The following is a 10600-nucleotide window of genomic DNA, read 5'->3' on the forward strand; positions in this document are numbered from 1 at the left end:
AAGTCTCACAGAACCGTTTACCACGTAGAAGGCGCACGTCATACTAAGCAGACCGCACGACCGCGACAACAAACGCCAGAACCTACCGCCGAGTGTATACCTGCCATGCAAAAGACCGCTTTCACCCAAGCCAGTATGGCGCTGCTCATAGGCGGCGCCACTGCGTTCACAATATGGCGGCGCCTACGAAAAAACGGTCTATAGTGACCGTACGACCCCCTCCGAGATTCAGGCTTATCTGATTGCACGTAAACGGAACAGCGCGCAACAGCGCATTCACGATTTGTTCAAGCCTACTGCCGAGCCCGAATAAGTGCGTGGAAATAAAGAATTTCATTTGTTTTTCTTAATCTGCTTTTTCGGACACCTGTTTATTCGGACATTTCCGCAGTCCCCGTGAGGTCCGAATAAACGGTCGGCGACTGTATATGTTTCTTTCTCTAAGCCGTAACACATAAGTTGATTATCTTAAAGGGACTGACAGTCGATTTTTAAAGACCTGGTTTGTTATGGCGCAATGCAAAGATCATCCTCGGTGGTGTTTGAAGCTGCAACAGTTACTTCCAAAAGCGTGCGCAAATTTAGTAAACAGAATTTTTTTATGTGAGCAGCCTCTAAAAAAAAGTAAGGATCCCTCCTCCAGCAACGCTGAGATGTGAACGATGTCGCTAATCCACCTCGTAAATTGTGAAAGCCGTCCATTGTTCTGCTTTCACAGGCATGGAACTGTGGTTAACCACCTATATTTTGACTTTTCAACCAATTTTAAAAATACAAAGCTGGTGCAATAAGTCCACGCTGTTGTACAGACATTTCTTATATTTGTACCGCGTTTTCCCCAAGTACACGGCTACGTCATGACTGGCTGGCCCCCGTCGTTCTGTCGATAGACGAGCCAAGCCAGCTCATGAAAACGAAGGCGAAGGCAACGCCACTTTTCTGCCCACTACAAACGAAGGCTTATCAGCAAATTGTAAGTCAGGAAAAACTTATGATAAAATGTGTACTGCATTCAAATACTAATAAAAATACCAGGAACCACATATACTAGCAGAAGGTCATGTGGTGGACCTCTTATGCAGCTGCATGTTTTCGCCACATGGGGCTCCAAAGGTCATATTTCGCTACTTTTTGTGATGAATTAAAAATATAAATCCATGTTTAATAAGAAAAACATAACTTGTTTGAGCCACTATGATAAGGAATCATTCCATCAGCGGGGTTATCTCGATTCATGTTCTGAGCAGTTGTCTGTCAGTTGTCTAATCGTTACAACCAATATATCGTTAATCGTTATATGTGGTATTGTTATAAGTGGACTGCACTGTATTCACACATAGCTAGTAAAAATACATGTTCTCTGCATCATAGGAGATTACCCGTTTTCACATTTGCGAAGCCATGGCTTTTCCACATTGCATGGGCATCACTATGACCAATATTCCTGCCAACAAATCTCCGTAATATTTTTTGTACGTCATCTAACTTACAGAAGTAGGATGCATGTTTTGTATATTTCAAATTTCTTTTACTCTCAGTATGTATACCAAAATAGCGAATTATTACTTTTATTCATGCTTCCTGAGGTGCCTTGTTTAATTTTCACATAAGTCTCATAAACTCTAAGAGCAATTGTTTATTTTTTGCTTCCTTCAAAACACCAGTTATCAGGATAAAATTTAATGTGTCACTGTAGACGTTGAGACTAATACGTCTTGCAATAAAATGTTGTCACCAAAGTCACCAAAGATGTGCAGATTTCTTGTGTTAAGGGAAGAGTTAACCACTGCTTCAATTCGTCCTGCAAGGCATGCATCTCAGGAAAGCCAAAAACAAGGGACGCAGCTTTGTTGCTGTTAGATTAGCACAAAATAAAGTTCTCTTTTGACTAATATCCCAGTCATGCGGGCATACCAAAGGTCCTTTGAAGTTGGGGAGCATAGAGCTTTCGAAGGAACACTTGTTCATGGGATATGTGTCGGTGCTATGCGGTCTCCAGATGGTTATTCCTGAAGCTTTTAACAGAAACCGTAATGCATCCTAAAATGCAAAAACGATGAGGAACGAAAAACGCTAACGACTTAGAGAAATAGCGTGGACATTTCGATGCGTAGCAGCCGATAAGCAAATCGCACATGGCACCCATGTTGCGTCGATGTTGCCGGTGGCAACAGGCCGTACCGATGCTGATGTACTGGCGCATTCATGATTGAGGTTGCGGGTGTCACAACAGTGCTTATTGCTTAGAAACTTCTGTATTGCAACGAAACTTGTTTTTAACAGGCAAAAATTTGACTTCCGTATATATACAGAATATTTTTATTTTGTCAGACGCCCTCTAGGCTCAGGAGCATTGCCTTGAGATTTGAACAGAAAGATGTGAACTAACCCCCTTGACTCAAAGTTCCCTTCAGCTAGGCCTCCTTTTATGCACCCACGTGACAGTGCATGTCTTCCTTTAAAGTAAAGGATCTTTGGTTCAAAGGACTTTGAAAGTGCCCGTGTGACTGAGGTATAAGCTTTTGTAATGAAATCGGTGTGTCATTACCGCCAACTTACTTGAGAACTTGCCATTGTTACTGTACTTCAACGAGAATGGTGATGACTGGGTTTGACGGTAGGCTGTTACCAGCTCTGTGAATGTGGTTTCGTAATGCACTGCAAGTTTTCAGATGTGTGTTTCGGAAAATGTCGGTGTTAGAATCGAGTAAATACAGCGCCTTTTCCTGTTTTACAGATGCCCACACTGTCAGAACTTGTTTGTGTTGACGAGTTCCAATGTTCTTGGGTTTACAGGGGCCCACCTGGAGGAGGCACCGGCGGTTTCAACAGAGGGGGACCACCTCCATCTCGTGGTGACAGGCGGCCTGCAGACAGCGAGGAGTTCCGGGAGCCCACAGCAGGTGAGCAGTCTTTGTCACACTTCGGTCACCCTGTTGCCATGCCATGTCGGCATCAATAGCTCTGTAAAAAGGGCACTAAAGGAAAATAGTAAGCCTAATTAGATCAGTAGATTACATCAAGAAGTCTGTTATCAGTTTCTAAGTGCTAATCTACGACTTTGTTACATAAAAGTTCCCACCAGAGGTCCCGCTGCTGCTCCTCCATTTGAATTACCTGTGCCAAATTTAATGAATTGAAGTAATCTTCATGTGACCTCCCCCACTGCCACTTTCTGTGAATCGGCTAGTGCTGACATCGCAGGAGAGGTACCATAATCCAAAATAGGTGGCGCTACTTTTGTCATATTTTTCCACTTACGAAAGCCTTGTTCTAGCAGTGAACAAAGATGTCGTTATTACAGTCAACGTCCGATTTTTTGGACTCTCAGGGGACTGTGAAAACGTCCGAAAAATCGATTGCATGCAGAAAATGCACCATTTTATAGGTATTTTTCGGATGGAGAGGGTCAGGGACGGAATATCGGACTTGCGCAACTCTGCCAATGCATCATTGAGGTGGTTCTGAAAAGAGCTGTCTATAAAAGTAAATAAAAATCCAACAGTGGGTGCCGTCAATGTTGCCAGTGCTGTATTGATCTGGGGCAACGGTTATTGCGTTAGCAGCCCAAAAAAATTGTTCGTCCTCTTTTGCATGGTGTTTCGTTTGCACGCGATTAGCTTTGCTTCAATTTCAGCCAGGGTCATATCATTGCTGTATGCTGATGACAGCATCATAAGTGCTTGCGTCAAGTCTGAGCTTGTAGGCTGTGCAGGCGCTGGCTCTTCATTCTTGGAGTCAGAGTTGTCCGAATCCGCTGTCACATGACAGACAATTTCATCATTATTTAACTACGTACAGAGTTCAAGATCTCTGTCGCTGTTGGCGAATCCTTCAGAAGTTATCTCAGTTGGAATCGAAATGCCAGCGGCATGCAGGTCATTGGAACACAAAGTCCATGGAAGGAGATTGATCACACGCTATCATTCTCTCTAGGCGAGTCAGTTGTCTCGGTGCTAATTGTGAAGCCAGCATGGCAAAAGCAGTTGCACGGTGTCTCTTGTACAACCGTCTTCCGTGAGTCTTCAAGCATGCCAACAGCAGACCTAAGATCAACGGTGTAACTTGTGTTGCTGACTGAGCACAGCACCATGCAGCTGAGCACACGTGACCTGTACAGAAGCTACAGGTTGCGCATCATGCCTTGGTCCATCAGCTGCAGGACTGATGTGGTGTACGGCGGCAGAAATTTCACCTGTGTAGCCTTTAGGTCTTTGATGTGGCCATGTGCAGCACAGTTGTCCACAAGCGGCAGAACTTTTCAGTTCTGCTATTCGAACCTTCTGTCCAACTTGCGAAAGTGCACTTGGAATAACTGCTATGTTATCCAGGCCTTCTTGTTGGCCTCATACTGAACAGGTAGGATTGCTCCCTTAAGGGGCACCCGCCGTGGTTGCTTAGTGCCTATATTGTTAGGCTGCTAAGCATGTGGTCGTGGGATCGAATCCCGGCCTCGGCGGCCGCATTTCATTGGGGGCGAAATGCGAAAACACCCGCGGCACTTAGATTTAGGTGCACGTTAAAGAACCCCTGGTGGTCGAAATTTCCGGAGTCCCCCACTACGGCGTGCCTCATAATCAGAAAGTGGTTTTAACACGTAAAAACCCCATGATGTTCTCGGGCACGAACTTTTTGAAGCTGACATTTTCGGAATCTAGAACCATTTTTGCACTAATTTGCGAAGTTTCTAGCTTCACTTATCATTATTTTCGCCGCAAATTCAATTTGTAACACGCCTGTGAGGTGAATCTGAGCGCAAATTTAAGCAAAAATGGCACTGTTTCCGTGTCGAACGGTTGCCGTCGCACACAGGTTATCATGGCCGTCTTGGTCTCCTATGAATAAGCTGCCCTTCACCTTCAGTTTCCTACTGTCGCTGGCTGTCCTTGCTCTTTGGCTTTCTAGAAAAAATGCGTCATCGAGACGTACCAACGTGCGATTTTATTGGCTGCTCGGCGCATGTGACAAAGTCTAGGCATCCGATTGGCCTAGCGGCCTTCCCGTCGTCTGCTTCGCGCTGTCGAGACGCGCACAAGCGCGTGCCATTTTGTCTTGGTGTTGTCGACTGACTGCAGCTATAGTTCGGCCGATCAAAAAGTTTAGCATCAAGAATCAATTTGGGAAGCGAGTGAGGCGATCGCTATCGGAGAACTTCAAGAAGCGTCCCACAGCGACTCGGGACAACGAGAATGACGACTTCGCTGTGATCGGCAGTGCAGACGCCGAAGCGGTCGCCGCTGCCACCACGGTAGGCCTAACGGATGTTAGACCTACGAGCTTGTCAGCTGCCGACAGCATCGCAGAGAGCGGCTGTGTGTGGCTTGACACGCAGATTTTGCTGCCACAACAGTTAGAGGATGAGAAGAAGGAAGCAGAAGAGAAACTTCAGGAAATGTCATCTGTTGCGGCGACAGAGCGGAAGCGAAATCTTATCGCTAAACGCGGCGACGCCGTAGTTCCCCCCCCCCCCCTTCCCTGACGAAATGGCCTTCACCATTGTGCACTTGGAGGGGGTGAACGCATTGATATCGCATTTACAGTGCAAGATTTGTAAGGGAGATGCGCAAATCATGAGAGGTGAGCGGGAATACTGTCTTGCTGTCAAGCTTCAGCTCGTGTGTACGAACTGCTGTTTCCGTATCGTCAAACAGGAGTTTGCTGTGCATTGATGGAGATCAAAAGATCAACCTGTTTACCGTAAACCTGCTCGCCGCATGTGCAATGCAGGCTACTGACAAAAGGTAAACTGCATTGAACGACGTGTTTGTGACGATGAACATTGCGCGTCGCGGCCTCCATACCAAAACGTGGCAGACGTACGTAAAGAAGAAACTTGCACCTGCTGCTACTCTTGCTGCCGAGAAACTGATGATTGAGTGATGATCGCACCTTGAAGAAAAGGCACACGGGCGCAAACAGTCAATCTGACTACATGCCTGGTGCATATTAGCCCATTAGGAGTGTACATACCATGATATTTTTAACTGTATAGAGCTAAATAATGTATCAACCATTTTTTCTCGTTTTCTCAGAACACAGATTTTGGCCACTTTCTTTGTTTGCTGCTTTGATATCTTTGGACCTAGGACAGCTAGGGCTACAATTTTTTTTTTTTTTGCAGCATGAAGCTAAATGTGCAGATAAAGCAGCGCTGAGAGCAGATTTTTCATTCACAGCTCGAAAAAAATTTTCTTTAGTTTAAAAATTTCTTGTTTTTCGTTATGCATATACAATGAACTTCATTGTACTGTAAATTGAGTAGTTGCTCAATTTTAAATCTGCTTGCAGTGCTGTATTCCTTATGCATTCTAGTATCTATCCATGTGTTAATAACAATGTTATGTTAAAAATATATATATTTTATTGTTTCAGCAAACAATAGAATGTGATTACTAATTATCTCAGGAAATAATTGACCTATTTAAAATATAATTACATATTTAAAATCAGCTCAAGAAACTGAACAAGTCTGTGCAGTTTCATCTAATTTGGTTAAGAAATAAGTGACATTGTCTTTACAACCCATGTCTCCCCCTTATCACGCGTTTGTTCCCTCACCCAATCTGCTCCAATGTTAGAAGCACAGTCGAAACTGTCGAGGATGAAGACCGATTCTACCCAGCCTGCACGCTGGCATTAAACCCTCGGCAACATCGCAACGTACGGACGATATGTTACTGGCAAGTTCACTGGTGAAAAGATAATCGGGATGTGCACAGCAGTGAAAAACATGTTTACTCAGACGAAGACTCTCTGGCGCCACGGCCAAACGAGCGGCACTGCAAAGGAAGTTGCGAGGCCCCGTGACGAGCGCTAATCAGTCACGAGATGACGAGAATTGCTGCTTCTGCACTGATTTTGTGCCAAATAAAAGAAGTAGTGAAATTGTTCAGTAAATAAAGGCACATCAGTGCAGCAAGCAGTATTTATTGTTTTCTTGATAGCCTCAATAATTCGACATTCGCTTAATTCGTCCATTTTTCTTGGTCCTGTGAAATACGAGTTTATGAGATTTTACTCTATTTTCCATTAGTGAAGGTAAGCTTAGTGTCCCTTTACATTAGGTGTATGATTTGGGGATGGAAGGAGGGAATGGAAACGAAGGAAGGTGTTACTTGAGGATAATGTTGCCACAAATCCACAAATTATGGGAAACGAACCAGTGTTAACTGCTTTTGGTAATTCTTTGGAAGTTTGTAATTATATATGGCTTGCAAAGAGCGATTACGCATTGTCAAGGTGCATCCCATTTTCAGAGGCAAAGAGTTTTGTTAGCGGGGTTTTCCGTATATAAAAGAAGACCAAGGAAAAGTGTGCCCACGCTCTTTGTTGCTATCTTTTGTGTATGTTTGGTAGTTTGTTTACAGCTGACATTCAAAACTTTCCCTTCCTCTTTTGCAATGCAGAAGAGCTGTCTCATCGCCCACGGCTGAAGTTGCTGCCGCGCACAGTGCGTGCTCCAGTGAACGACGTTGCCGACACGTCGAACCGTTCGAGCATCTTTGGTGGAGCCAAGCCTCGTGACGAGAAGGAGTATGAGAAGGGGCGCAAAACTTCCGAAGGTGATGACTTGTCACATTCGGACTCCCTGCCTGCCTTCCGCCCGTCGGGACCTTCTTCGTCTGCTTCCTCCCGACGGGGGGGACACTGAGCTTGCTGAGCTGTCGCTGCAACCACTTGGCCCTCCTCACTGGGTCCCCCACTTCTTCTTCCTTCTTGCTTCTCCGCCCTGCTTCCGTGGGACTTTGTGCAACGACCTTGCCTTTTATTTCTTTCCTGGCTTTCTTTCACGGGCCTCTCTCCACCGCTACCACTCGCGCCAAAAAAGTCTGTGGTGCATTACATGGGGCATTATTACATTCGGTGGACTAGTCTGTCTACTTTCCCCTCTTCTAGGCTTCTGTGCTTCTTTCGCTTGTTCATACTCTTTGTCCACCTACTTTAGGTGCGTGCGTGCATGTGTCTGTCTGGCGGTGCTTGTGGGGGGAGCTGGCATTCTATACTGCTGCATTAATAGGTAGCCTTGCGTGTGGTGTGAGCATTGTGCGTGTGGTGTGAGCATTGTGCGTGTACAGGAATTGTGAGATTGGAAGAGGGAAAAAGTCAGCCTGTATGCATGCTAGGCAGTGATGCGTAAGGAAAACCCTTGAACAGGCGCTTTGAGGGTGGAAATCGTCAGACAAATGTGCCAGCCATGGCCTTAGCAGGCTTCTTGAAGTGTCAGAAAGATGTGTCTTTGTTCTAGGTTCGTTGAACGGTGCCAATAAACTACCGCGTGCCATTAGGTTAAGTGATTTCAAGTTTAAGTCCGTCGATCTCAGAAATAACTAGACACGATAAAGCATTTTGCTGAGGGGAAAGAAAAGAGTTATGACACAAACATGCAAGCTGCAGCTTAGTAGACGTCAATATGCCAGAAGTGCATTTGACTATGTTCCGGATTTCTTTTGAGGGCAGAGAGCTACAGTCTGTGGTACGGAGTGCATATAGTGAGCCACCGTGCTCTGATTGATTTGAAGAATTGTGAGTGTCGTAAAGTGGCAACCTTGCACACAAAACTAGGTGAGGCTTTCCTCTTGGACGTCACAGCTCCAGTTGCTTCACTAGATAATTTACTGACTTGAGAGGCTGTTGTAATTCCTGCATTTCTGAGTGCCGGAGTCAGGGAGTCCACTGCTTGCTGTGGTATGTCAGCGATGTGTGTGATAATTAAGGGCGTCACATGGACTTGCATTACACATTGAACAAATCAAACCAATCTTTCCTTCCACCACATCACGTTTCTTTGCGGCACTCCTCGGCGCAAGTGTGCATTTGTCATGTACCATTTCATTTAGGCCTCACGCCTGAAAAAGCAGCAGCTGCCCTCAAGTGGTGGATTGTTTAGAAAACAAAATCAAAAACAAAAGAACTGCCTACAATGAGATGGAAACTGGTGCGTGAAGCACTGCACATAACACACAGCCACAAATGATCTGTGCGGTTAACCTGCTGTGTGCACGCATCTTTCTGGTTCTGGTTTTTAAAACCAGGGCATCGCTCTTGCCACTTGGCTTTGGTTGAACTGGCTAGTGTTCGGAGGAATGTTTGAGTTTTCGTTTTGCTTTTTACAAAGCTGCTGTCCACATTCAGTGTGATTGAGAAAATGCAGCATCATTGGTATGTGCCATGTCTGCCATCTCTTGAGCCTCCTTGCACCTGTGAAAAGCACTCTTGGGTGTAGCTTTCTATGATGGGCTGCTGATGCACGCTGGACACATGCATACATCTCATAAACAGATAGGCCAGTATTAGCTTAACTGGTGAGGTAGAAGGCTTTCTGTATGCCATCAAGTTAATCACTTTGGGCCTGAAAATTTATTTTGCGCACAACTGTGCCCCTTCTGTCGGTTCTCTGATCAGTGCGAGTGGAGTTGCATACTGCTACATAATGCACTGGTAATTGCCCATTCGGTACTCCTATTGTTTTGGAAGCATCATTCAAGAAATGAAAGAAAACCCTCTGACCTTTTCAAATTGCCAGCAGCATAGACTGTAGATTAGCCACTTACCAGCAAAGATCTGGGAAACAACTTACCTACTTATCTGCTTGTGAAAATTACTTTTGTGTTTTTGTCAAGTACACCATCTGCTACTGTAGTGAAATATTGTGATGAAATGAGCCTGCTCTGTGGCAGTGTAAAAATTGTACAAAGCTAAATGAAGAAATGATCATGTGCTCTTCTTCAGAGGAGAAAAGATAGGTAGCTTGTAGTAGAACGTACCTGTACTGGCAGTGAAAGAAAAAAGATGCATAAGAGTTATATGGTTTCGTGACCTTGTGGTCCAATTCACTCCAGCATATTTTTTTTCTAAAGGCACGACTTGAGCAGGATGTATCATTGGAATCTCATGTTATCAGGGTGTTAATGAGGAAAGTCATGGACATGTGCATAACGTACTTTCTTGCCTTGAATGTAAATGGATGTGCTGCTTTTTCATCTTTAAGTTTTTATTTTTCACATTTGATTTTAGCTCAAGTGATTTGTTGTACATGTTGTGAGAGTGAGGAGGGGATGTTGGGAGCAGTTGGGATGAAGTGTTTGCAGTGATTATGGTAGCCACAATGTTTCTATGTTTTCTTGCAGGCGATGCCGACTAACCGCCGCTCCTAGAAAACTCAGCATCTTGTGTTTAAAGCTAAACCTTGTCATCTTTCTTTGTGTGGATTGAGAGTTTTGTACTCTGTGATTAAGAATAAAAATAATGTACTGGAAAACTGGGCCCCTTGTGTTTGGTTGGTGTTTTGCTTGTCTTGATGAATGTTTGCAGACAGATAAAGTGATAATTTCAGGGTATAGGTGGTTATGGCTGGGTGTAATTCTTGCTGTGAATGCATGGGATTTAAATTTCTTCAAGTTTAGCTGCTACAACTTTAACCGTTACAGGAATTAGTACCTAAAAGGGCATAGTGCTGTATTTTTCAGCTATAAGCCACAGCTTTTTTTTTTGTCATAATTTTCAATGGTGCATCTTATAGTACAGTGGCATGACTTATGTATTAACGCGATAGTGTTAAGGGGAGATGCTCCTCAGAAACCTTTTTTTTATATTAATGCTA

The 10600-nt window shown here is 44.5% G+C and overlaps 1 protein-coding gene across 1 annotated transcript in view; it reads left to right on the plus strand.

Moving 5' to 3' along the window:
* LOC142576081 (eukaryotic translation initiation factor 4H-like) overlaps positions 1-10263 on the plus strand; it is a 39420-nt gene extending 29157 nt beyond the window's left edge. The window contains exons 7-9 of the mRNA XM_075686019.1: positions 2797-2903; positions 7407-7562; positions 10128-10263. Coding sequence (XP_075542134.1) covers positions 2797-2903; positions 7407-7562; positions 10128-10141 — 277 coding nt within the window. The 3' untranslated portion in view covers positions 10142-10263. The remainder of the gene's footprint in view (positions 1-2796; positions 2904-7406; positions 7563-10127) is intronic.
* Positions 10264-10600: the final 337 nt, after the last annotated feature.

Source organism: Dermacentor variabilis, chromosome 3 (genome assembly GCF_050947875.1).
Source record: "Dermacentor variabilis isolate Ectoservices chromosome 3, ASM5094787v1, whole genome shotgun sequence".
NCBI classification, from domain to species: Eukaryota; Metazoa; Arthropoda; class Arachnida; order Ixodida; family Ixodidae; genus Dermacentor; species Dermacentor variabilis.